The 26,507-nt window shown below is 58.9% G+C and overlaps 1 protein-coding gene across 3 annotated transcripts in view; it reads left to right on the forward strand.

The window, feature by feature from the left end:
- The window catches only part of SDK2 (sidekick cell adhesion molecule 2), a 141,332-nt gene that overhangs the window by 92,557 nt on the left and 22,268 nt on the right, over positions 1-26,507 (forward strand). The window contains exons 22-38 of one of the 3 annotated variants that reach the window (XM_073798037.1): positions 619-728; positions 830-980; positions 2,874-2,975; positions 3,447-3,684; positions 4,463-4,578; positions 5,230-5,419; positions 6,833-6,931; positions 7,830-8,024; positions 9,093-9,294; positions 10,365-10,468; positions 10,977-11,047; positions 12,949-13,084; positions 14,652-14,708; positions 16,036-16,137; positions 16,307-16,422; positions 22,842-23,028; positions 25,371-25,508. In XM_073798037.1, the coding sequence (XP_073654138.1) occupies positions 619-728; positions 830-980; positions 2,874-2,975; positions 3,447-3,684; positions 4,463-4,578; positions 5,230-5,419; positions 6,833-6,931; positions 7,830-8,024; positions 9,093-9,294; positions 10,365-10,468; positions 10,977-11,047; positions 12,949-13,084; positions 14,652-14,708; positions 16,036-16,137; positions 16,307-16,422; positions 22,842-23,028; positions 25,371-25,508 (2,314 nt within the window). The remainder of the gene's footprint in view (positions 1-618; positions 729-829; positions 981-2,873; positions 2,976-3,446; positions 3,685-4,462; positions 4,579-5,229; positions 5,420-6,832; positions 6,932-7,829; positions 8,025-9,092; positions 9,295-10,364; positions 10,469-10,976; positions 11,048-12,948; positions 13,085-14,651; positions 14,709-16,035; positions 16,138-16,306; positions 16,423-22,841; positions 23,029-25,370; positions 25,509-26,507) is intronic. The other 2 variants (XM_073798038.1, XM_033846858.2) reach the window with 2 other exon arrangements.

The raw sequence follows: 26,507 nt of genomic DNA on the forward strand, positions 1-26,507 counted from the left end.
AATGCCCACAGTTCCACCTGCACCTCACCTGCGTACACACACACACACACACACACACACACACACACACACACACACACACACACACACACACACACACCCTCCTCTGGTCAGGGTGGTGACTGGCTAGCCTAGAGAAATAACCAGCTGCTTCCTGCAGCCCTTTACACCCATGGGTCTCACCTTTGCCTGCACCAGGGGAGTGTTCAGAAGTTCCAGCACCTGGGTCCCACCCCCAGAAATTCTGATTTTGATTTAGCTGGGGTTTTAAGAAGCGTGCCAGGGTGTTGGGGAGAATCACCTGGGAACTTACTGCTGATAGATATGCAGGAGCCTGGGCACCACCCCCGGGGGTTCTGATTGGCTGGGTCAAGGGCAGCGCCCAGGAGTGGGTTTATATAAGCATCCCGTGAGCTTCTGATGCAGGAGGGCTCGGGGTCCCACTTGAAGTCTTGCTTAAGGGCCTGGAAAGATGGGGGCCCCCTGTGGTGCCCTCCGGGTGAGCCCTGGGGTTTGTGTCAAGACCTTCCCTGGGCCGGGCTACACCTCCCGGGAGCTGGGGCTCAGAGCATCTCAGCCCGGCAGGCTGGCCAGGTCTAAGGGTGTCTCCATTTTCAGGTGGGCGTGGTCGGGGAGGGAGAGGAGTGGCTGCTGATTCACCAGCTCCCCAACGAGCCCGACGCCCGGTCCATGGAGGTGCCCGACCTGAACCCCTTCACCTACTACAGGTAATGGGTTAGGAAGGGGCGGGGGCTGCCCGGCCTGGGACGGGCTTTGGCCCTGGGGTCCTGCCCTCACCATTTTGCTCACCCGTCTCCGCCCATCTCAGCTTCCGCATGCGCCAGGTGAATATCGTGGGCACTAGCCCACCCAGCCAGCCTTCCAGAAAGATCCAGACCCTCCAGGCGCCCCCTGACATGGCCCCGGCCAACGTGACGCTGCGCACGGCGAGTGAGACCAGCCTGTGGCTCCGCTGGGTGGTGAGGCTCCCGCGAGGGCGGCGGGGGTGGGACGTCTCCTCGGGCCTCAGCATCCTGCAGAGGTGTCACTGCCTCAAAGCAGGCGTCCACGGGATTCCCTCCAGGCCCCTCCTCTGTTCTGAGCATCAGTCTTAGTCCAATGAACAAACGCCCCACGTGAAAAAAAGCTCGAAAATACTGTTCATTGAGTATTGCCACACGCCAAGCATTTTACATTATTTTTCTTCCATTTAATCCTCCCAGTAATCCTGCAAAGGACATGGTACTCTCCCAATTTACAGCTAAGAAAACAGGCTCCGAGAGGTTAGGAATTCACCCACAGTCACACAGCTCCCGGGGTGGTTCTGGGCTTCGGATGTAAGTTGTCTCACCCACCAAGTCAGAGAGGGAGGGGTTGCTTCTCAGGTTGAGGGGGGGTCGGGGAGGCATTAGGCTCTGTCCCCACAGATCAGGGTTCCACATCGAGGGTCATTACCCCGGTGACCCTGCACGAGTGAGTAATCCGTGCAGAGGGCTTCTCCTCCTGCCAAGCTGGGTTCTGAGTGCTGTCAGAGTTGGACCTTGAACCCTCTCCACGAGCCTGTGACAGTGATCCTGGCCCCCACTTTACAGATGAGGAAACTGAGGCAGAGAGAGGTGGAATAACTGGCCCAAGACCCCCCCACACACACCCCCTAGTTAACAGCAGGGCTCGGGATCCCAACCCGGGGAGTCTGGCCCCCAAAATCCGCCGCCCTAACCCCTGAGCCAGCCCATCTTCTGGGGAACAGGAGAGAGCATTTCTCCCCCAGGACATCGCCTGGAACCGCGTTTCCCGGCGCGGTCGCCGCAAAGCAGCAACCCAAGAGGAATTCCTAGACAAGCAGACATGGGGCCAGCACCGAACAGCCCGGCTCCTTAGAGAATCCAGGAATGATAGCTTCAGGGGGAGCTGCCTGCCTCCACTTCACCAGGCCCCTCCGGCCATGCAACTCTTTTTTGCTTCCACTAAAGATGTCTTACTAGTTGCCCCAAACTCAACTTGCAAAACCCCGAGCTGTGGGCTGAGATTTACCAGAAAGTCATTGCTGCCTTTCGCTTGCCCGGACACGCCTGATGCAGGCGCTAATGGCCATCAGCCCAGACGAGCGCTAGTTATGAATGACGACGGCCCTCCCAGGCGGCTGGGACCAGCAGCAGGCAGAGCTGTCAGGCCCAGTTCGCCCCTCGCCGACCCCCCGCTTCTCACCTCAGCTCTGCTCCCCTCCAGGCTGCTCCCCACGTCCCTTCTGCATCTCACTTTAAGGTTTCCAAATACTAAAAGGCTAAAAAGTCTGGTACGTAGGGTGGGAGCTGGAGGGGGAATAAAAGGCAGGGGTTGCACTGTGCGGGGCCCTGGGCCCCTCCGGTCCCACCTAATGGCGCATGGCCCGCTGCCTTTCCTTAGCAGGTAGGAGGGCATGTGCTCGAGGCCCGTCTCAAGCTCTCAGGCCCGTTGATTGCTGTCTTAATGGTCTCTAGTCTGCTTCACTGAGTGTCTGTAGGAGCGGGGGCTGGCAGGAGGGACGGGGGACGTAGGCGGTGAGGCAGAGGCCGAGCAGCCAGAGAAAGCAGGTCAGGACGTGCAGGGCCTGCGGATCACGGGCTCGTCGGAGCCTCTGGGGAAGCAGAATGCGGGCAGGTGAGGGCTGAGGATGCCCCAGCTCCAGCCCTGTCACCTTCAGACGAGAATCTGAAGGCTGGGCCCTCAGCTCGCGCCTGCTTCAGATCCCAGGCTGCCCCCAGTGTACAAAGACCTCCACCGCCTATCAGCACTGCCCAAGTTCATCCGCATGACCTTGAGCCGGTGACCACAGCCCCACCAGCCTAATCATAGGCTCAGGAGATGAAGCTGTCTTTTTTCTCTTCACTGAGACTCAAACAAAAAGAAGGAGGCTGAAACTGCAGCGGGAGAGACGGAGGTGTGCTGGATGGAAGGACCTCCTGACAGTGGCTGGAGCTCCGCCCATGCCTGAGGTGCTGCCTTCACATGCCTGCTTCTCCAAGGGCAGACACAGCCTGAGACCAGGCGTGCCGTAGGCAGTTACATACGTATATGTTGGCAGGCTGAGTGAGGGAGTTAAGTGGCAGAGACAGCCACTGCCACAGGTGCTGAGTGTGGGACAGACAGCCTTTATGCCTCTTCACCAGGGCCACCGCCCCTGGCAGGGTCATAAATTTGTCACCTGCACGATGAAGAGTGGATGCCGCCTCTCCTCTGAGCCCAGGGTAGAGAGACAGGGAGATGGTGGGACTGTCAGAAGCACAGAGTTACACAACTAAGCCACACCCAGGGGTGAGAGCGCCTCACATGGGTGCTGACGGGCTGGACAGTGGGCTGGGTAATCCCGAAGGCTGCCTGGAAGAGGCAGCACGAGCCAGGCAGTTCTTCCATACGCTAGGTGGGCCTGGCCTCACAGCTGCTTTTCCCACCCTGCCCTCCCGCAGCCTCTCCCAGAGATGGAATACAACGGGAACCCCGAGTCGGTGGGCTACAAGATCAAGTACAGCCGGGCGGACGGCCACGGCAAGACACTGAGCCACGTGGTCCAGGACCGCGTGGAACGGGAGTACACCATCGAAGACCTGGAGGAGTGGACGGAGTACCGCGTCCAGGTGCAGGCCTTCAACGCCATCGGGAGCGGGCCCTGGAGCCAGACGGTGTTGGGCAGGACCCGGGAGTCAGGTACTGCCCCCTCATGCCAGCTACCCCACCCGCTTCACCGCCCTGGGGCCTGGGGATACCCCCCACCTTTGTCTCTCTGCCCTCAGGGCCTTCTAAGGGCTCAAAGGCTGGAGCTGTTGTGCGAAAATGCCCTGGGCTCCTTTTCCTACTTGTGCTCAGCGTCCCGCAGAGCGCCCTGTGTGTGCGTGGCCGCGCCTTCCAGAGCCTGATTTTCCCAGCACTGCTTCCAGAGGTTCCCAGGAGGGGCTTCCCGCCTCTGTGTCCCCACTTGTAACCCTGACACCCAGCAGTGCCTGTGAGACCCCAAGATGGAGGTGGGGGGGTGGGGAGAGGGTACGGGTTGGGTGAGCTCTCAGAACATTCCAGAAGCAGCAGCGGCTCATAGGGGCCTGGCAAGGGGACACCCACGGAATGTGTGCTCCCGGCCTACAGGCAGCCCTCATCCAGACGCGTGTGGCGTGTAGCTCTGTGGCTTTTTCCTAACGCCCTTTAAGTGACGGCTGCTTTCCCACCCTAGCCCCTCCCCCACCCCTCGCTGCCACGCCGGCAGGAAATGCAGCCTCATCCTAACGTTAGTCTGAGGGGGGATAACGGGGAGGCTGATCTGAAGCCAGAAGCAGCATCTGCGACACTCCGGAGCCAAAGGCATCATCGTCGCAGAATAATTTGCTATTTGGGGACCGTGCCCCGTTTCCTTCCTCAGACCCCACTCCACCCCCTCCACTGTCGGGTCCGCTCTGGGTCGTGAGCTGCTTCTCTCCGCTCCTTTCTCCCCCAGTGCCGTCCTCGGGCCCCACCAACGTGTCTGTGCTGGCCACCACCTCCAGCAGCATGCTGGTTCGCTGGAGCGAAGTCCCAGAGGCCGACCGCAACGGGCTGGTGCTGGGCTACAAGGTGAGTCCCAGATCCAAGCACGGGAGGGGGCTGGAGCCCCTGCACCCACTTCCCTGTCCTCGCAACCCCCTGGGGCCCAGGACTCTGCCTTCTACAGTGGACACGGGGGATCTGCCGGCGGCATCCGTTGGTCACCATGACAACCAAGGAGTCCTCCCTTGGGGGTGGGGAAGCTTCCCATGAAGGCCTGAGGTCCTTGGGGCAGCTCTGCCTCCCCCAGGAGGCCACACTGGGTGCCCCAAGCCTCACTCTCAGCCCCGATGGGCCCAGCTTCAATTTCCATTATCTTCTAGAATTCCTCCCAAAGCTGCACCTACCGCCCCAGCCTGGAAGTCAGGAGACGTAGCTTAACATCCCAGCTCTGCCACTACTGGCTGTGTGACCTTGGGCAAGTCACGCCCCCTCTCTGGGCCTGTTTTCTCAGCTGGATGCTCTCTAAGGAACCTTCCAGCTGCATGGCTGACTGCATCTTTGTGTCCCCCTCCCTCCCCGAGCACTAGGCTTGTGTAACCTGGGAACCAAGCCCTTCCAGGGAGCCCCAGGTCCGCCCACTCATCCTCACCCACCTGGCTCCTGGGGAGGAGATAGGAGAGGTTCTGGCGGGACCAGACCCAGGCCGGAGGCCCTCACCCCTGCTCTGGGCTCCAACAGGTGCTGTATAAGGAGAAGGACTCAGACTCCCAGCCCCGGTTCTGGCTGGTGGAAGGGAACTCGTCACGCAGCGCCCAGCTCACAGGCCTGGGCAAATACGTGCTGTACGAGGTGCAGGTGCTAGCCTTCACGCGCATCGGGGACGGCAGCCCCAGCCATCCTGCCATCCTGGAGCGGACGCTGGATGACGGTACGTTTCCGTCCCTGGGAGCCTGGGGAAGGCTGAGAGCTGCGCTTTGTCCACCCCTACCCTGCCCAGCCCTGCCCCGCCCCTCTGAGGTCTCTCTCTGCCCCAAAGGGAACCGTGGCCTCAGGCTTCTGCTGGGGGAAGCAGGTCACTGAGGGCCACCAACCCCACTGCAAGGGATGCTAATTACAAACTGCGCATCCCTAAGGAAGAAATGACAATGCAAGGGCAGACTGGCATCTGATCCAGTCTCTCGGGGACAGGTGAACAGAAAAGAGGATTTGTACCCGCTTTGATTTCTTGTTCACCTGGGGCAGGCTCTCTCCGAGCCCAGGTCTGTGCAAGCGAAAGGCTTGATTTTTTCCTTTACACAAGCCTACGGGTCCTGTTAGCAAATGAGTGACTCCTGCCGGGCTCCAGGCATTCATCTCTGCAGCAAAACTCCCCATCGGAGGCTGAGCTGACAGGTCCTTTGCCCCCCTTTCTCCTCCCCACACACATCCTCACATACTGCTCACCAAAAACACTTGTGGGGTCGGGACGAGAGTGCAAAGCGAAGCCCAAACACCATATGTCTCTGTTCTAAAGTGATAAATGAAGCTAATGATCTGTTAAATTAAATATGTTCTACGCTCCTGCCGTGACAGATATACCCTCCTAATGACCTGGAAGGCCAAGTTCAAGTTTAGAAATCTCAGATTTCTTGGCATTCCGAATTAGATCGAGGCAGCCTGGGAAGAGCTGCCCCACCAGCCATCCCCCGACTCTGCCACCCTGTTGTCTCCCCCCGTCCCCATCTCCTCTGGCCCATATCATTCAGTTTCCATGCATTTGCCCAAAACACCTGCCCCTTGGCCATCCCTCCGTCCAGAGGGACAAGTCTACACCCTCAGGGGGGTGGCTCCGGGCCCCTGTAGAAGGGAAGCATGCCTGGGGCTGTTTGGGCAGGGAGCTCCGCATCCACGGGTCCCAGAGTGAGGTCCAGAAAGAGGAGCGGTGGAGCTCCAGGCCCGCGGGTCCCGGAGTGAGGTCCAGAAAGAGGAGCGGTGGCGCTCCAGGCCCGCGGGTTGCAGAGTGAGGTCCAGAAAGAGGAGCGGTGGAGCTCCAGGCCCGCAGGTTCCAGAGTGAGGTCCAGAAAGAGGAGTGGTGTGTGCTTGGGGTTGGCGCTTTCATTTGCCCCAAAGCCGGAGCCTCGGCCCCGTCTAGTTCCTGCCAAGTAACGCATAAACCTCACTGATAGCATCTCCCTGTCCTGTGTGAGGACACGGTGCCAAGCACAGACACACACTCCTCAAAAGTTCAGCGAGCAGAGTGACCCCTTCCCCTGCCCCCCGCCGTACTGCTCTGCCGCAGCCGGGCTGGTCTAGGGGCTGAGCAGCAGCTGCAGTGTCCCCTGCTTCTCTTCTTACCCTCCAGTCCCGGGACCACCCATGGGCATCCTGTTCCCAGAGGTGAGGACCACATCGGTTCGGCTGATCTGGCAGCCCCCCGCCGCCCCCAACGGCATCATTCTTGGTAAGCCTGTACCCTTCCTGGGCCCTGGCTGCAGGAAGAAGGAGGTATAAGGTGTAAAGGAGGCAGTTCAGTCTTGGCCGGAGAGAGGCTAAGCCCAGGACAAGTGTCCACATTCCTCAAGAATGGTTGTGAGTCTAATTTCTCCTACTGGAAATCTCAGCCTGTAAGATTATCAGCTGGAGGGCAAGGTTGGGGCTCAGGTGTCTCAGGGACCATTGGTCAGCTCTGTGCCTCCACGTGACCCAGGTCCCCAGGGGACTGGCCATCTGGTGACCCTCGGCCGCTGTTCCTAAGTGTAGCCAGGTGAGGGCGCACTGGCTGGCTCAGCGCAGCCGCGCCCACAGGTGGGAAACGAGGCCTAAGGCACCCAGGAGGGATGCTACAGGTCGGAAGCATCATTTCGTAGTCACGGTTCCTGCTAACACACACACACACGCAGACACACACGCACACACACACGCAGACACACACACACACACACACACACACACACACACGAGAAGACTCACAGGCTTGAAATGAACAGCTGTGTGAACTTGAGCAAGTCGGCTTCCCTCCAAGGCCTCAGCCCCTCACCTGTAGAACGGGGGATCGGACCACCTGTGCCGGTCCAGGGCTCAGTCCTGGCATCGTGCAGCGCCCGCCCCCTGTGAAAGCTGTGCCTCTGGAGACAGAGTCGATGGGGCTGGGGGTTGGGGGGTGGGGGGAAGGCGTTTGGGCTTAGAAAGACCTGGGCTGGAATTCCAGCTTGGTCAATTCCTGGCAGGTGGCCTGGCCTCCCTGAGCCTCAGTTGCCTCGTCGGGGGCTGGGCTGGGGGTTGCAGACGCTGCATAGAGCACCTGCTCGTGCCTCCCGCAGCCCCACCTCCCCACGGCCCGTCTCCTTCCTTCCCCGCAGCCTACCAGATCACACACAGGCTCAACGCCACCACGGCCAACGCTGCCACGGTGGAGGTGCTCGTGCCCAGCGCCCGCCAGTTCACGGCCACCGGCCTCAAGCCAGAGTCCGTCTACCTGTTCCGCATCACGGCCCAGACCCGCAAGGGCTGGGGAGAGGCCGCCGAGGCCTTGGTGGTGACCACGGAGAAGAGAGGTGACTGCCCACCGGGACTGGGGAGGCCTGGGGGGCCTCGGGGGGGGGGCACCCGCAGCCGGCCCGGGAGCTCACACCATCTCCTCGTGCACGGCTGGGAGTGGGCTAGTTGTGAGTCTCTTGCCCTGGTCCAGAATGGAAAGTGGGCTCAAATCTCTGAGGCCAAGGTCAGCAAGGGCTCCAGCAGACTTCCAGAGCTGATCTGGGAGTTCCCCTCCCCAGGGTCCTGCCCTGCCCAGATTTTCTAAAGGGCGAGCCGGTGAGACCAGCTTCCTTCCTCTCTCCCCTCCTTCTCAAGAGGAGACCGTGTCCAGTTGGGTGGAGGATGGGACTGCAGCCTAGAGCCCTGGCTGCCGTCGCCCTGCCTCCCTGAGCCGGCTTCTCGCCCAAAGTTGGGTTCCCCAGAAGCAGGCCTGAGCCCCAGATCCCTGTGAGCCTGATTTATTAGACAGTGTTCCCAGGAAAAACCAGGAGGACAGTGCTTCTCAGCCAGGGTGCCCTTGCCTCCACCCCGGGATACTGGGCAGAGTCTGGGTGTCACAGGTGGAATGGCAGTGCCCCTGGCATCTAGAGGGTAGAGGCCGGGGCGCCGCTACACATCCTGCAACGCACAGGATAGGTCCCGCAATAAAGACTCATCCACCCAAGAGCCAGAGTGCAGAGACCAAGAATCCCGCCATGGGGCGTGGGGAAGTGAGCAGAGGCCAAGCCCTCGCGGGGGACAAAGCCGAGTCCCACCGAGGGAGATGTGGGCTCAGCCCCACCCCACTGGGGACAGCGTAGGTCCCATCTCAGCACCGTGCAGACCGGGGCAAAGGAACTGGGGCGTTCACACCACCTCACTGTCAGCCCTGTGCTGGGGCTGCCCTCAGGGGGTGTAGATTCCCAGGCACCTGGGCCTCGAGTAGCCCAGGGACAGTCGCTGGCCAGGAGCCACGGTGCTGACTGTTGGGACCTGCGTGCAGAAATGGGATGGGATGGGGGGCATCAGTGCTCCCGGGGGCCGAGAAAGTGCACCCCCACCTCCGCCGTGGCCTCACCTGCTCCTCCCCGATCCACCCCCTCCAGACCGCCCGCAGCCCCCCAGCAAGCCCGTGGTGCAGCAGGAGAACGTGAAGGCACGCAGCGTGCTCCTGTCCTGGGAGCCCGGGAGCGACGGGCTGTCCCCCGTGCGCTACTACACCATCCAGACCCGCGAGCTGCCCAGCGGCAGGTGGGCCCTGCACTCAGCCTCTGTGAGCCACAACGCCTCCGCCTTCGTTGTGGACAGGTGAGGCCCCCGTGTGTCCGCCAGCATCTCCGCTCGGCCCCTCCCGGCCCAGACCCCGCCCACCCCCAGATCGCTTCCACAGCCCGCATCCCCCGGGACCTCTCCGCATCCACGCTCATCCCCTCCAGCTCTGTCCTAACCTCCCTCCCCACTCTCTCTGGAGCCTTGTTAGGGCTGCCTCTTATTATCTATTTCTGGAGCCTAGAAGCCCCCTCTGTGAAAGGCTCCGCCATCCTTCATTAGCTGGATTTCTCCAGCCAGGCGGAGCCTCCCTCTCCATCCTTAATAGGGGAGTGGAGCTTCGCTCCAAAATTCTGCCTTCAACTTAATTCCTAGTGGGATGTGGGGTTTTTTTGGGTTTTTTTTGTTTTTTTTTTTTTGCGGTACGCGGGCCTCTCACTGTTGTGGCCTCTCCCGCTGCAGAGCACAGGCTCCGGACGTGCAGGCTCAGTGGCCATGGCTCACGGGCGCAGCCGCTCCGCGGCATGTGGGATCCTCCCAGACCAGGGCACGAACCCGTGTCCCCTGCATCGGCAGGCGGACTCTCAATCACTGCGCCACCAGGGAAGCCCGGGATGTATTTTTAACATTCCAGTTGATGAGACCGAGAGTTTTGAGCAAGACGTTTCTCCTCACTCCCCCTCCCACCCTCAATAAATCAGAAAGGAAGCTGTTTGCCTGCAGAGGAAATGAGGCTTATCGAGATGAAGTGCTGGTTAACTCCTGAGACCCTCAGCCCTTCCTGAATTCACTAAATGCAAGAGAGGGCTGGGGGAGGTGTCAGCTCTGAGGGGAAGTTACTGGAGCTTTCCTACCTCCAGGCCCCTCTGAGATAGGGGATATGTGGACGTTTCCACTTGGGGACCTTTGGCATCTAGCTGCGGCCAAGGTGAGGCCACACCCTGAGCTGGCCTGGTCTAGGGCACCCCAGGGCCTGGCCCGAGCTTGTTGCCTGTCTGTGTGATGGACCCACAGCTGCTGGGGCTGCCCTGGGGAGATGGGAAGCAGGGACGGCGGGGCAGGGCCATTAGGGGACACCTCTGTTCATCAAACCCGATTCCCCTACACAGGCTCAAGCCCTTCACGTCCTACAAGTTCCGAGTGAAGGCCACCAATGACATTGGGGACAGTGAGTTCAGCAAGGAGTCAGAACCACTGACCACCCTGCAGGCCGGTCAGTGCCCTCCACTGGGGTCTCTTTCTCTTGGTCCCCTGGGCACTTGCTGGGCCCTGGGCATTCTCTTCTGGGGGAGGAGCCTCCAAAGATGGGTGGGGCGCTGGGCCTGCTGGGCCCTTGGTCTGGCTCCCCAGGCAGAGTCCCAAGGAGGTTTGGGCCAGAGGGGCCTTTGCCATGGGCTCAGGACCCACAGCCGGCCTGGCATCCTCGTGTTTCTTCTCTGTCCTCGAAGCTCATGGCCGACCCCAGAAAACCTCAGTGGGAGTGGGGAGGCCTGTGGCACTGGGTGCAGAGAGGAGGGGATCGGGGCCCTTGGGTTTGGGCTGGGGTCAAGGTCCCGGCCCCTCTCCCACTTTACACTGGCTCTTTGTTGTACAGAACTTGGGGCGGTGGGCATGAGGAGGGGCTTAAGCGGGACCAGTGTCTGCAGAATCTGGTCCCATGGCTCCCAGGGGGCCTAAGTCCCACCCACCCCCAGAGCTCACCTGTCCGCCTCTCCCCCCAGCCCCTGATGAAGCACCCACAATTGTCTCGGTGACACCGCACACCACCACCTCCGTGCTGATCCGATGGCAGGTACGGCCGGGCAGGCGGGGAGGGGCCCGTGTCCCACGAGGACTCAGACACACCCTGTGCTGGGACCAGAAAGACAATAGCCCCCGCAGGGCTGGAACACGGCACCCACATGCGTAGACACGCACACACACGTGTGTACACATACACACCCTTCATTCCACCTCCAGATAATACGGTCCTACCCTATACCCTTCTGTGGATGAGGACCCAGACTCGGGGAGGTGACAAGAATGCCCCAGGTCACACAGCTACTAGGTGGCAGGGCCAAGTTCGGTGCCCTTACGTCAGCAGAATCCTTGCACAGAGAAGGGCTGGGGGCTGTCGGGGCCTCCAGCGTTTCTGTGAACCCCAGCCCCGCTCTGAGTGAAGGGATTCCCGACAGAGACCAGTCACAGGTGGGCCTGCCTCACCTGCGCCCAGACTGGGCTTCGGTCCTGTCACCGTGAGCGGGAACCCATCATCCAGGTGCAAAGAACCAGCCTCCCACCTCTCCTCCGCCAACCACCTGCTCATCCCTTCACGGCCTGAGGAAGACCCGGGACGCATCTCAGAGACCCAGCTGCCCGTGGGTGCCTTTAGGACCCCCGCCAGCCCCTGAAGCCCACTCCCGGGGCTCAGCGGGTCACCCACGGAGGCCCCAAAGCCCTGAACTCCTGTCTCCGTTTCTCAGGATTAGAGGGGCAGGTGCCAACCTTTGCCCACCTGCAGCCCCCCTGAAGGGAAAGCCCTTGAAGAGAAAACAGGAGGGACCCCCCTGACCCCTCCCACAGCTCAAGGCCCCACCTGAGAAGGACAGTCCCTTAAGTGAAAATGACCTAGTGCAGCGGGGAGCCGACCAAGGCTGGAGCAGGTCGGGGCCATCGTGATGAAGGGGGCAGGGAGGCACCAGCTACAGCCAGGAATACAGCTAAGGAGCTAATAAAAGGCTGAACCATTTCAGCAGGTTTTTTAGAAGAGGCATCATAAATAAGTAGTTTCTGGGACTTCCCTGGTGGCACAGTGGTTAGGAATCCGCCTGCCAATGCAGGGGACACGAGTTCGATCCCTGGTCCGGGAAGATCCCACATGCCACAGAGCAACTAAGCCCGTGTGCCGCAACTACCAAGCCTGTGCTCTAGAGCCTGCAAGCCACAACTACTGAGCCCGCGAGCCACAACTACTGAGCCCGCGCGCCTAGAGCCCATGCTCCACAACAAAGAGAAGCCACCGCAATGAGAAGCCCGCGCACCACAACGAAGAGTGGCCCCCACTCGCCACAGCTAGAGAAAGCCCGTGCGTAGCAATGAAGACCCAACACAGCCAAAAGTAAATAAATAAAGTAGTTTCCACCTTCTCCAGAAGCCTGTTCTCCAACTCGTCTGAGGACGGGAGCAGGAAGCAAAGAGGAAAACGATCAAGGCAGAGAGGGGCAGCGCACGAAGACACGCCGCCCTCGTTCTTGCTGAAAAGCAGGGCGAGGACTCTCCCTAATTCCCTGGAAACTCCAGGAAATCCTGGCCAGGGCATGTGATCATGTGAGGAAGTTTCTAGACAAGGAACAACTCTTTGAGACGGTTCTGCGTCCAGAGTCATGCTCAGGGCCCCCATGATGCTGTGTGACCTTGGGCAAGTTCCTCACCATCTCTGAGCCTCACTTTCCTCTCTGTTCAGTGGGGATGGCATGATGTTTCCCGCCCTGCCCTGCCTCCCAGGGAATGCTACAGGGATGGAGTAACCTCGTTGGAAATGCTTCGTAAATTAAGAATGCTCAATGCCACTTTGATTCCTTTTCCCGGTTAAGACACAGTGCCTGCTGTGTGGCTGCAGGACGCAGGATGGGGAGGGAGGCAGGGGCGGAGGGGAAGGGGATGCCCAGCCATGGTCCAGCCCGGCCGGCCCCACCCCCACTCCCTTCCCTGCAGCCACCATCAGAAGACAAGATCAACGGCATCCTCCTGGGCTTCCGGATCCGGTACCGGGAGCTGCTCTACGAGGGTCTGAGGGGCTTCACGCTGCGTGGCATCAACAACCCGGGGGCCAAGTGGGCAGAGCTCACCTGTGAGTGACAGTGGAGGGAGTCGGGGGCGGGCGGGGGCGTGAAGCTCTCAGCATCCTGGAATCACACTAACCCGAAACCCTGGCGCCCTCCCCTGTGTGTGCCTCTCATCGCATCCCATTCAATCCCCAAGGGCAGGTTTATTGAGCACCTTCTATGCTCCAGACACCGGGGGGGACACCAGTGAACAAGACAGACAAGGTCCCTGCCCTCTCAGACAGCTTGCAGGCTGGGGGAGGAGCCAGGCGCTGGAGAAGAAAACCCTGCTATAGGTAATCTAAGACCATCGGCATGGCCTCTGTGAAGCAGATATTCCAGGAGGTCCTAAAGCAGGTGTCAGAAAAGGCTTCCCCGGGGGTGGCTGTGGTGCCGACACTGACGGATGATTCCAGGTCAACCAGTCCAGAGGAGGTTGGCGGGGGAGGGTGGATCCTGGCGTGTGCAAAGGGCCTGAGGTGGGAAGGACCCAAAGCAAAGCCTGGTCATGTCCCAAGGGCAGCAGTCTGGCCCCCTCTGGTTCCTCAGGGAGATGACCATTCTGCCCTAGGGTCCCCGGAATCCAGACTGCCTCTGCAGCAGGAAGGAAAAAATTCAAGAAGCCAAGTAAAAATCCCAGAGAGTCACACACAAGCAAAGGAATGACACGTCGTACTTCTGGGTTAGGATGGTTACTTTGGGGTCTTGAGGGCCATGGCTGGTGATGGGGTCCAGAAGCAGTGGCCCCAGTTAGAGGCGAATACAGTGACGTAGGCAAGAGCATGAGGTTGGTGCCAGGGCGGCCGGCGTGAGATGCAGTCGAGGGCCTGTTTGGGAGACGTTGTGCTCTGAGCCCCACCACACACACGCGCACTGATTCAAGCTGGGGAGAGGGAGGCCGGTGGGACGGGGAGGGGTCTGGAGGATTTGGTCCCCAGGTGGGTGGTGGTACCAAACCAGAGACACTGGGAGAACAGGAACAGTTTAAGATCCTCTGCGTTTTGATTTTTCCTCCCATCCTTCTCGTAAACCCTCTGCACCTTGTCTCCTAGCAGGTATTAACAGACAAGATGATGGAACACGTAGCCAAGGAAAATTAATAGAAAACCTCAGAAAGAGCTGATACAGCAGCTTGCGTTATTTTGTTTTATTTTTTGGCAGACATGTGCTGGTCGTTGTGATTTTATAGGCCTGTGTATAATACAGTCATATTTCCTGGTAGTAAAATGGTTTCTGGTTCATATGAGGAAATTAATGACACCACTCTATCATGGCAGGAACTCAGCCTTAGACAAGGGACCAGAGCTGTCCCTATCTGGGGGTGCTGGGCTCCCAGGGGCTCCTGTGCCCTGTGACCTCCAGCAGGTGCACACCAGGACGGGATGGCACTGTCCTGGGAGTTGCCTCTTCCCCCCCCCATCCCCGCTCCCACCCTGGCCCCTCACTCAGGAATCTGGAGGGCCCTTCCCTCTGCATGCGTGTTCCCATCCCGCCCCCCTCATCGGGGTCTGTGTGGCTCGGGGGTGTGTGTGTACTAACCTCCTCTGTCTGCTGTCTCCCTCCGGCCCCCTCCACCCCACCCCAACCCCGTAGCCTTGTACTCCGTGCGGGACCTGAGCCGGCCCAGCCTCACGCAGTACGAGCTGGACAGTAAGTCCCCCTGCACGGCGGCTCCCCGACGGGCCCCGCCTTCCACGGGGAGGGGAGAGGGGCCTCCGAGGACGCCTGACCACAGCTGAGTGGTGCGCCCACCTCAGGCTGCTTGAAGAAGGGGAACCCCCTGCACACGCGTGACTTTCCTGAAATACACAGAAAAGCAGGGGGTCGCCAGGGAAGGTCTGCTCCAGGCCACCGTCCATCAGTGCAGGACAGAAAGGGAAATGGCTAAGGCCTCGTCCTCCTGGGGGGCGGGGGACGGCGAGAGGAGGTGCGCGGTAGGGGCCGGGGGTCCACAGGCAGGCGTCCACGTTGCTGCCGCTCTGTCTCGTCCCATCAGAGGCACTTGTCAGCTCAGCTCTGTCTTTCAAGCCAAGGCCCACCCTGGAGTGAGCAGAGCCCCCGTCTTCCCTCAGGGACCAGGAAATGTCCCCACCTGGTGCCCCGAGCCCTAGCTCTTTCCTAACGTCCCAGAGGACATTCTCCCCGAGGCCCGGAGCTTTGGACCAGGGGGGCCTCCCGTTAATAGCACGCGTTTGACTGAATTGTGCCTCTCGGTCCTTCCTGAACCGACAGCCCTCGCGGGTGCAGGGCCAGGGCTATCGGGGTGCTTAGGGCTTCCACCTGGGGAGGGGGAGCTGTGGAGGGGAACGCAGAGGAGACTGGGGGAACGTGTCAGCCACCCCCCCAGCAGGGACGGCAACTCCCACCCAGGGTGTCGGGGCTTGTTTTCCTGCAGCTGCTCCCCTGTCCCAGCTTCGTCTAAGCGTCTCCCCCCAAGCACCCCAACTGAGCAAGAACATAGAGTTTCTTCGCCCCAGATTCGCCTCCAATGAGCCTTTTCTCTTTAGGGCTGGGCCCTGCCCCCCGCGTTAAGAGCTGGTTGCTGGAGACTTGGGGGCGGGGGGAAGCTGGGAACTTGAAGCAGCTAAAGTGGCCAGTGTGTCCAGGACAGGCAGGGGAGGATGGCCTGTGGCCTGGCGCCTCTGGGACAGTTTTGCTTCACACCTGTTGTCCCAGCATAAATGTTAACAGTGCACCTTTCGGTCTCAAAAATGCCCAAGGTGGTCACACTTGGCCAGGATGCCACCCAGTGTCACCCTGTGTCCAGATTCCCAGGGATGAGTCAGAGCATCCCTCTCCCCAGTGTCGGCTGCCCCACCTCTTACCTGTTCTTTCCTGAACCTGCACTCAGGGGTCCAGACTCGCAGGGGTGCATCATCACAGCGCCCCCTGCAGCCGCCCCCCTCCACGCCGCCCCCGTCCACTGCAGGGCCAGTGACCTCTGTGTGCCTCTCCCCTCCCCCACTCTCACCCCCAGACCTGAACAAGCACCGGCGCTACGAAATACGCATGAGTGTGTACAACACTGCGGGCGAGGGGCCCTCCAGCCCCCCACACGAGGTCTTCGTCGGGGAGGCAGGTGAGCGCCGCTGCCCTTCCAGCCCCAGCACACCTTTCCCACGCCCCGCCCCGGAAGCCCAGTAGGAGGAGAGACGGGAGCTGGGGGGACCACACCCCGCCCCCAGCCCACCTCCTCTTCCTCCTCCCTGAGGTCCCCTCACGCACTCACCACCCCTCTCACCCTCCAGTGCCCACGGCAGTGCCCCGCAACGTGGCTGTCCACGGCGCCACGGCCACGCAGCTGGATGTGACGTGGGACCCACCCCCGCCGGAAAGCCAGAACGGAGACATCCAGGGCTACAAGGTACAGGCGCTCCGGCAGAGAGCAAGGTTCAGAGGGACACAGGGCCGGGTGGTGGTTGGGAGTGACCCAGCAGTGGTGAGGTCCCGGGGCTACACCTGATCCCTTGACTGTTTGCACCCAATCCCCTGAAACACCTGCAGCTGGAGCAAGACTCCGCCCATTCCCCCCCCCCCCCCCGCGGCGTCCTTGGGGCAGGCGGCGCTCAGATGCTAGAAATTCAGGACACCCCCCAGCTTGTATCATCCCTGGGCAGTACACGCCCCCCAGCCCCCATCCAGCCCACCAGCTCCCGATGCCAACGTGAGACCTCTCAAAGTGGTTATCTGGCCAACCCTAGTTACCATATGGATGCAAACTGAATGGCCAATTAGCAAAGGACCACCGGCCAGGTGTTGGTAATTTCTGTTTAAAGTTATTTCTAGATTTTAGGCAACATCTTGTGTTATGGCAGGATTCAATTTGTCTCCAGACTTCGCAAAGCCCCTTAGAGCTCCTTAATCCTCCTGAAAGCCCAGTAAAGCTGGTAGGTTATAATGTTTGTGCCCATTGTACAGATGAGGAAACGGAGACCCAGGTTAGTGGTTCAACAAGGTCACAGAAAAAGCAGATAGATGGCAGAGAGTCAGATTCCAGGTCTGCTCGCCGTCACCCTGTGAAAGGTGGGGAGACAGCGCTGAGCACACAACCGCTGGAGGAGGCGGCAATAATAGTAATAATAATAATCACGTGCTGCTCGTTTGGACACTCAGCCCGTGGCCATGTCTGAGGCCTACCTCCTGTGCCGCTGTCCAGCACTGCTCTGATTCCTGGTGGTTGTTTGTTATTCCGGAGAGTAGCCTAGTGCGGTGGCAAGGTGGGAAGGGTGGGAGCACCCAGGAGCTTCCCGGCTTCCCCGGCTCAGCCCTCGTCCCACAGGCAGAAACTGAGTTTCCACAAAGGTAAGGGCCTTGCCCGGTCCCACGGCTTGTGGAGACCCCATTTCAGACAGAAATGGGTCTCAAAATCGGTCTCAAAAATGCCCAAGGTGGTCACACTTGGCCAGGATGCCACCCAGTGTCACCCTGTGTCCAGATTCCCAGGGATGAGTCAGAGCATCCCTCTCCCCAGTGTCGGCTGCCCCACCTCTTACCTGTTCTTTCCTGAACCTGCACTCAGGGGTCCAGACTCGCAGGGGTGCATCATCACAGCGCCCCCTGCAGCCGCCCCCCTCCACGCCGCCCCCGTCCACTGCAGGGCCAGTGACCTCCTATCTGGTATAGGAGTCTGGTTCTGTGTGGGGTGAAGGAGGCGGGAGAGAGGAAGGAAGACGTCTCGCGAAGGATGCTCTGAAGATGGATGTCGCTCCCGCGCAGCGCCAGCTGGGAGAACTAAACGTTGCACCACTAGCAGATGCCGCCCTGGGGAAGAAGGAGTCGGGCAGGGCCTGCAACAGTTTGGCAGCCACCAGACCAGGGAGGTGTGGAAGTCTCCAGTTAAGGGACGGTCCCAGGAAATGTGTGGTTGCCCAGACATCACACAGCAGACATCCACGTGCTCAGGGAAACATCATAACCAACCATGGACATTGACAAGGGAAACAGAATTGCCACCTCCCAGACCTGCATTAACGTCCGCGTTCACTGACCTTAACATTAACCACACATTCACACCACCAGCCAGTGGTTGCACCAGAATGAGCTGTGACGTGTGCAGGGACAGGCACGTCCACGCATCCGGCCTTTCAGGGATGCGTGTTTATTGAGTAGTTACTTTGTGCCTAGCAGTGTCCTCGGTGCTGAGATGAAAGCAGAGACGACGTGAGCTTATTTAAACTGTAGGGGAGGAAGCCAGTGATGCAAAGCAAAGGGCACCTCCAGGTGGTGGTAAGTGGAACGGGTCCAGGAGCAGGTTTGGCATTTTAAATAGGGTCGTTGGGAGAGCGCTTCCTGAGAAGCTGCCACATGACCAAAGATGAAGGCGAACAGGGCGTGAATCACGTGGATCTGGGAGAAGAGTGTTCCAGGAGGAGGGGGAAGACGAGCAAAGGCCCTGAGATCCGTGGGTGCTTGGCGTGTACAAAGCCCAGCAAAGAGCCCCACGTGTCCCAGTGTGATGGGGCGCATCGCTTGGGGTCCTCAAGGGCTTTGGCTGAATGAGATGGCAGCCACAGGGACTTGGGGACAGAAGAGGGACATGGGTGACTCGGGTTTTTAAAGGCTTGTGCTGGCTGCTGCGTTGAGAGTAGCCTGAAATGGGGAAAATGCAAAACACGAAGAGGCGGCAGCATCACCCAGGTGATGGTGGTTTAGTCCACGCAGCAGCAGGTAAGAAGCATCTGCTCTTGGTTCCATTTGAAGGGGGTGGAGCTGATAGAATTTGCTGATGGACTGAATGTGGAATGTGAGAGAAGGAGAAGCAATAAGGATTTCCAAGCAGTTGGATGACGGAGCTTCCAGTTACGGCGCAGGAAAAGGGGAGACGGTGGGAGGGGGAGGCACGGAGGGAGAGCTGGTTGGAGACGTCTGTTGGACTTCCAAGGGGAGACACCCGAGGGAGCTGGACACACAGGTGCGGAGTCCAAAGGAGAAGGTCCAGGATGGAGGTGTGAACGGTGGGATCCTCAGCATATAGATGGTCCTGAAAGCCCGGAGACTACATACAAAACACCAGAAGTCTGAAAACGGAGCCCCGGGACCAAAACAAGTGATCGAAGTCTCAGAGCCCACATGAAGAACGTGCTTCCGGAAGGAGGGAGGCAGCAGATGTGCCAACTACTACTGAGAGCTCAAACAAGATGAAATCTAGGAAGCAATTATTCAGGGACGGGCAGACAGCCCGTGAGCCTAATCCGGCCCCCCACTTGTTTTTGTAAATAAAGTTTTATTGGCATGCAGCCACACCCACTTGTTTACAGGTCGCCTTTGGCTACTTTCAAGTCACAGGCAGAGTTGAATAGCTGCAACAGAGACCGTGAGGCCGGCAAAGCCTAAAGTATTTCTTACCTGGCCCTTTACAGAGGGAGTTTCCAGAGCCCTGGATTAGCATTAAACAGGCCAAGTTCACAGGTGACTCTGATAAGAGCTGGGGGCGGGGAATGCCTGCTTGGAGTGGGTTCACGAGAGAATGAGGAGAGGCAGCCAGTACCGACATCCCTTTTGAGGAGTTTTGCTTTAAAGGGAAGTAACAAAATGGGGTAGAGACTGGAAAAAGACAGTCAACAGAACGGAGGCGGTTTTAAGATGGGAGGAATAACTCATTTGTGTGCTGATAGAAATGATTCTGGAAAGAGGAGGAATTCGGTGAGTCAGGGAAGAGAGGAAGCTGTGAGAGGGGCTGGGATTTAGTGCAGTAATGTGGGGCCCGCCTTAGTAGGGAGCCAGCAGTTCAGCCCTGGTCACAGGAGGGAGGCGGAGGGTAGGGACACAGGGCAGGAGGTGGTCCAGCTGGGGCAGGGAGCTTGTGGAGTCTTGTGTGATGGCTTCCGGAGCTCCGTGAAGGGTCCTGAGCCAGGAGTGAGGTTGGGGAGGGAGGGAAAATGGGGAAGGGTTGTGTGGAACTGTGATGCCGGAGACTGCAGAGAGTGGACCAGGCCAGTGTATCACGGTGGCCGGGCCACGCGAGGCTGTGCTCGTGAACTGAAAGTGTGGCTTTCCTCCAGCGACAGCCAGCGATGTGACATGTGGGCATGAACCTGACTTAACCGAGGCTGAAGTTCGGCCTGTTGCCTGTGGTGAAGCCCGAAGGGGCAGGGAATGGAGAATAGGAGAAGGTGGTGATGACGAGTCACTCCTACACCTGTTCCCGTCTAAGGACGGTGTTTATCCATTAGCAGATATTTATTGAGCATGATTCTAGGCGCTTGAGATGCAAGGCAGCCAAGGACGTGGGCCCTCCAGGGAGCGTGTTTTCTAGCAGACGCCTGGCTACCCATCAGCGGGCACAGCAACTCGGCTGTGTGCCCTTGGGGTTGGGGTCAAGCCTCAGCCCCTTGTGCTATTTGCACAAATGTCACTTAATCCTCATCCAACAAAGGTCTGCTGAATTCGGTTCACACAGGTAAGACCTGCCTGCTGAGGGTGCCCATTTATGTACGTGTGGTGGCCCTGCATCCTGGACCCCCCTCCTCCCCTTCCCAAGAACGTGATGCCAGCCACTGGCACCCCCTGTCCTGCATTGTCACTTTTCTCATGCTGAAATATGTTGCATCTTTCAAATGCCTCTTCCTGGCCTCACGTTTGCTTCAGCCATTTTTCTGGTTGGTCCCTTTATGGCAGAAACCCTCCAAAAAAATGTCTGCCCACTGCCTCTGCCCCGTCTCTCTTGAATCCACTCCAAGTAGGTTCACTCATTCATTCCAAACAGTGAATGAGTGAATGACTTCATGTGTGACTATCTACCTGTATCAGAAGACTGAAAAAAAAAAGAAGAAAGAAAAAGGGAGGGGTTAGAGAAAAGCAAGGATTTGATGGTACCGAGTCGTCCTAACTGCCGTTCACACATGCCAGGTGGGGACACTTTTATTAGCTTTCTCACTTTTATGAACTTTCTCCAGGCAAATTGAGAAATTGAGAAGCCAATAGCGTGCCGAAACCCCGTTGGCCAGCAGGTGGCGCCAAATGCCCTCTAGTCCTCTGCGGGCCAGGGACTTGTAGCTTTCCCAACGCCTCGATTCTGAGTTCTAAAAGTAGTGAAACAATGTTCATTGCAGCACTATTTGCAATAGCCAGGACATGGAAGCATCTTAAGTGTCTATCGAAAGAGGAATGGACAAAGAAGATGTGGCACATATATCCAATGGAATATTACTCAGCCATAAAAAGAAACGAAACAGTTATTTGTCGTGAGGTCGGTGGACCTACAGTCTGTCATACAGAGTGAAGTAAGTCAGAAAGAGAAAAACAAATACCATATGCTAACACATATATATGGAATCTAAAAAAAAAATGCTTCTGAAGAACCTAGGGGCAGGACAGGAATAGAGACGCAGACTTAGAGAATGGACTTGAGGACACGGGGAGGGGGAAGGGTAAGCTGGGACGAAGTGGGAGAGTGGCATGGACGTATATACACTACCAAGTGTAAAATAGATAGCTAGTGGGAAGCAGCCGCATAGCACAGGGAGATCAGCTCCGTGTGCTTTGTGACCACCGAGAGGGATGGGATAGGGAGGGTGGGAGGGACACGCAAGAGGGAGGGGATATGGGGACATATGTATATGTATAGCTGATTCACTTTGCTATACAGCAGAAACTAACACACCATTGTAAAGCAATTAAACTCCAATAAAGATGTTAAAAAAGATAATTTTTTAAAAAAATAAAGTAAATTTTGTGTAGATATCCAAAATAATAAAGAATGGCACAGTCAAAAAGTAAAAATAGTGAAGGATCTGCTGCTTCGCTGGCGATGAGTGGGTGTTAACCCCCGGTGAATATGAAGCAGAGTCGTCCCTCGGAATCCGCGGGGGATCAGTTCCAGAACCCACTGTGGATACTACCAAAATCTGCGGGTGCTCAAGTCCCAGTCGGCTCTCTGTATCCACAGTTCCACATCCACGGATTCAACCAACCGCAGATCCTGTTGTACTGCGCCTGTCTATTGAGAAAAATCCACGTAGAAGTGGACCCGGGCAGTTCAAACCCGTGTTGTTCAGGGGTTCAACTATTATTGGAAGCACTGTGGACACCTGCTGTGCTCCTGGACTGAAACTTTCTGCAGAATTGCCGTGTCTTCCTTCTTTTTACAACCTTTGCACGTCACCTTGGTTTTGGGAAGTGGGTGTCCGTGACCCCCACTATACAGACGACACAACTGCGGCTCAGAGAAGTCACCTGGGCAAGTCAGTGGTGCGCTGGGGTCAGCCCAGGGCTGCCTGCCTCCACAGTGCGCTGTTCCAGCTGTCACCTGTGTCCCTGGGGGCCTTGTCAACCTGCAGATGCTGATGCCACAGGTCCAGGGTGGCTGACACTGCATCCCTAAGCAGCTCCTAGGTGATGCCGATGGGCTGGTCCTCAAAGCCAACTCTCGCCTCTCGGCTGGGTTTGAGGTAGACTTCACGCCAGCAGTCTATCTACACTGCACTCAGGGTCCTACAGAGCAGAATTGAGTTATTCCTACAGTGGCAACATTCTGAGGGCCACCCGTGCCCGCGCTCTGCTAAATCCTGCAGGCACTGCAGTGAACAGACGCATGGGCTCTCTGCCCTCATGGGGTTTACAGTCTAGCAGAGACTGAAGGATTAGCTGTGAAAAGGAACACTCTGGAAGGGTTTCTAAAACAGCTCTTAAATACACCTATACTATTTCTTGGGCGACTCACAGCTCCCATCCAGGTGTGTGGATGGTACGAAAGCAGGTGTGTCTGAGACCCTGGGATCAGGCGGGGGCAAGGGGGGAAGCCGGGGGACTGTCTCCCTCACTCCAGATGCTCTGTGCCCACAGATTTATTTCTGGGAGGCCCAGCGGCGGAACCTCACGGAGCGGGTGAAGACGCTTTTCCTGGCCGAGAACGGCGTCAAACTCAAGAACCTGACTGGCTACACCGCCTACATGGTCAGCGTGGCGGCCTTCAACGCCGCGGGGGACGGGCCTCGGAGCACGCCGGCCCGGGGCCAGACCCAGCAAGCAGGTGGGGGACAGACTGGAGGGACAGACGGCGGGGAGGGCGGGGGGCACCTGGCGTCCGCGATCGTGGGGGAGTGGAGGCAGCTGAGCGATCTGGCCTGGGTCCCCGGGCCCCATGGGATGCCCTCCAGAGTGGGAGAGCACCGCCCACCCAGAGGGGCCTAGATATGAGTGCCCAGAAGAGGGGCACTGTCCCCAGAAAGCCTTGGAGAGGCCCCCAGATCTCGCCCTTCCTCCCCCCATCTTCCCCCAGTAGCCCGCCTTGCCGATGGCCAGTCCATGCCCAGCCAGCCGCCTTCTGCTCCCGGTCTGTTCCCATCTGACTTTCTCATATCTCCCTGGCTTTGTTCCCTCCACCAGCATTTACTGAGCATTCTCTGTGGGCCCGCACCGGGCCATATGCTGGGAACACGACAGTGAATAAAGCCAACAAGGGCCCACTCCTAGGGAGGGAGTCGGATGGTAAACAAGCATCTAGATGAATTAACCTCAGGTGGTAGTGGGTGTGAGTGAGCTAAGGACTGAGGCAGGGAGTGGACAGATGGCTTCGGATGGGTTTGCCTGCGGAGGGCTCGCAGAGTGGCTGACATCTGAGCTGAGATTTCGGTGAGAAGAAGCCAGCCGCGGGAAGTTCTGGAGGAGAGGGGTGTTCCGGGCAGAGGGGCCAGCAGGTGCAAAGGCCTGGAGGCTGGAGGGGATTAGAGAACAGAGAGAAGGCCAGGTGGCTTGAAAGAACGGGAGTAAGAGTCAGGTGGCAGAGGGTCTGGGGGCCTTGGAAGGAAGTTTAGGATTAATTCTAAGCGTGCCGGGGAGCCGTTGGTGGGGATAAGCATCTGGGCAACAGGATCTGTCTGTGTTTATAAAAGATCGCCCTGGCTGCTGTACCAGGGACAGGCTGATGGAGGGGAGAGGAGGGAGGCAGGGAGGCCAGTTAGGAGGCTGGGTGGCAGGGCGGGGCCGAGGAGCGGGCGATGCTAAGAACCCTGCAGTCCACACGTGCAGAGCCAGCCCTCTAGATGGTATCTAGAGCCACTTCTCTGGCAACAGTACACTTGACCTTTCCGGAAGCCCTGAGGACGGACAGGGCAGGAGTTACCCGGTTTCACGATGAGCAAGGGTGGCCTGGGAAGTGATGCTTCTCCCCTAAGGTCCCCCAGCTGGTCCATGGGGGAGCAGAGACTGGGGCCCAGGATATCTGAGCATGTCCTGGGCTGTCTTCATGGCACTGGTCCTCTTCTTTGCCTGCCATCGAGTTTTCTCCACGTGGAATTGAATACAGGCCTTTTGGCTTGAAGCATCTTTTCCAACCTGCTGTTTCCCATTCTGTCAATGACCTTTCTCTTAAAGACAGAGTGAGACCCTGTGGAGTCGGTTCCTAAGTATTGCCCTCTTTGGGGATAAGCTCTGGTTCCCGAGGGTCGATCTGCCTGCCTGTCTGTCCTGACCGCTCTCTGTCAGTGTCATCGGCCGGATGTGAGCCCCTGGGAGCCTGGACGCTTCCGTCAGCAGGACAAAGTGTTCTGTCTCACGTCCCTCTAACAGAGGGGAGGCAGGAAGGGCCTCCAGAGCTGGCCTCCGTCCTTCAAAGACGGCTCCCTGACGCTGCCTCCCGGGGCTGGAGCGGAAGCCGGCCCAGATTAGCTCCGGCTCCGTGGGCGGGCAGCTCCGGACAATAATAGCCCGGTCGTCCCGCTGGAGCCAGCTCGGGACGCTGCGTGGTTGATGTTCCCTTCCCTTCCTCCCTGTCCTCCCCCTCTGACCTCTCCCCCACTCCGATGTTTCTGGGGTCACTCCGGGATTCTTGGGCCAAGAAAGCTTCTCTTCCAGAGCGTTGAACGTTCCTGTGGTGTGGTGTCTCCCGGCAATAATCCCCGGGGCCCCAGGAGCAAGAGAAAGTCCACGTCCTTGGCAGTTCTGGCAGGTTGTTTAGGGCCCACTCGATGCTCTGAGGCCCAGGCACCCCCCAACCTCCTCCACCACGGAAGCCAAGGCATCGCCCGGCCCCGCAGTGACCCCGGGGGTACAGTCCAGGCGTGTCCTGCGCTCTCAGCCAGGGCTCGGGGCCACTTAGCAAGAGGAAGCCAGCGTTCTCCAACTTTAGGAAAAAGAAAGTCCCCTTTTCTCCCAGTACTTGGACTCTGATGTTGGAAAGAATGCTAATGACCTCAGCGGGGGAGGGAAGGGGGTCCAGTGACCTCTAGTGACCCCTCCCACCCTCTCTGGCGCGAAGCCCTGCTTTCTGCTTCTTCCCGGGCCCAAACGCCCCTGCTGGTTCCTTGGAACCAAACCCAAGGCTTTGAACCTCCAGGAAGGAGGAAACAAAGCCCCTCTGCTGTCTCCCCCCAGCCCCCAGTGCTCCCAGCTCCGTCAAGTTCAGTGAACTGACCACCACCTCAGTGAACGTGTCCTGGGAGGCTCCGCAGTTCCCCAATGGTGTCCTGGAGGGCTACCGGCTGGTGTACGAGCCCTGCACCCCCGTGGACGGTGAGTGGGGCCCTCCCTCCCGCGGGGCTCCCCAAACCCACCCTCTGCACAGGTCCCCTCCGTGATCACCACGCAGAGCCATGAGCCCCTCCCCTCTTACAAACGGGAGACTGAGACCCCGACAGGACAGGCCGGGGCATCGCCAAGGTGAAACAGGGGCAAGTTGGAGGCAAAATTGCAACAGTAGCCCCGGCCTCCTGAGTCCTGGGAGAGAACTTTAAAATACATTCTCCCCTTCAGTGGATGGAAGCGGGGAGGAGCGGAAGGACCTATCCCAAGATGGATAATAGAGATGGGCCATCCCCCGATGGTCCCGTCCTACGTGTGCCCGCCAACCTCAGGGGCTCAGCCTTCCTCCGGGTTAGTTCTTCTCTGCCTCTCGTGGGGGCAGGAACCCCTCTGAGAATCTGATAAGAGCCTTGGAACCTCTCTCCGAAAGGTGCACGAGTCCGGGAATCACTGCGGCCCCGCTGCCCCCTGGGAACCTCAGCTCAAGCCTGTTGCTCGGCAACTAGCCTCCCTCCCGCTTGCCCTGAGCCCTGTTCCTCAGTGCCCTCCCCGCGGCCCCACCCCGTCCATCCAGACCGCCCACCCGTCGGGACCCTGCCCCACTCCTGGACCCCTCCACCTGCTGCCCCCACCCCCCGGCCAAGATTAATGCTGTTTGCTTAGAAAGGCAGGAAGGAGACTGCACCCCTGGTGGCCTGTGTCCAGTTCCAGAGCCCAGTGAGGCCTTGGGTGTATGGCTGGCCTACCAGGTGGCACCCTGGTGGCTAGAGGTGACCGCTTCTGGGGTCACCCCTCCCCGACAGTGGAGCCTGACCAGAACAAGGGGCGGAGCCCCGGGAGCCGAGGCGGCCAGCAGTTCTGGGTCAGCGGCGGGAACAATGGCCCTCAGTCTTCCCGGCCCAACCTGCGTGCCAGCAGTTCACCGGGTCTGGAGGTCCCGAGGGGGAGCTGGGCCCCAGGAAGAGGGGTGGTCAGGTGCAGGACACAGGA

This window comes from Tursiops truncatus, chromosome 20 (assembly GCF_011762595.2).
Source record: "Tursiops truncatus isolate mTurTru1 chromosome 20, mTurTru1.mat.Y, whole genome shotgun sequence".
Lineage (NCBI taxonomy): Eukaryota > Metazoa > Chordata > Mammalia > Artiodactyla > Delphinidae > Tursiops > Tursiops truncatus.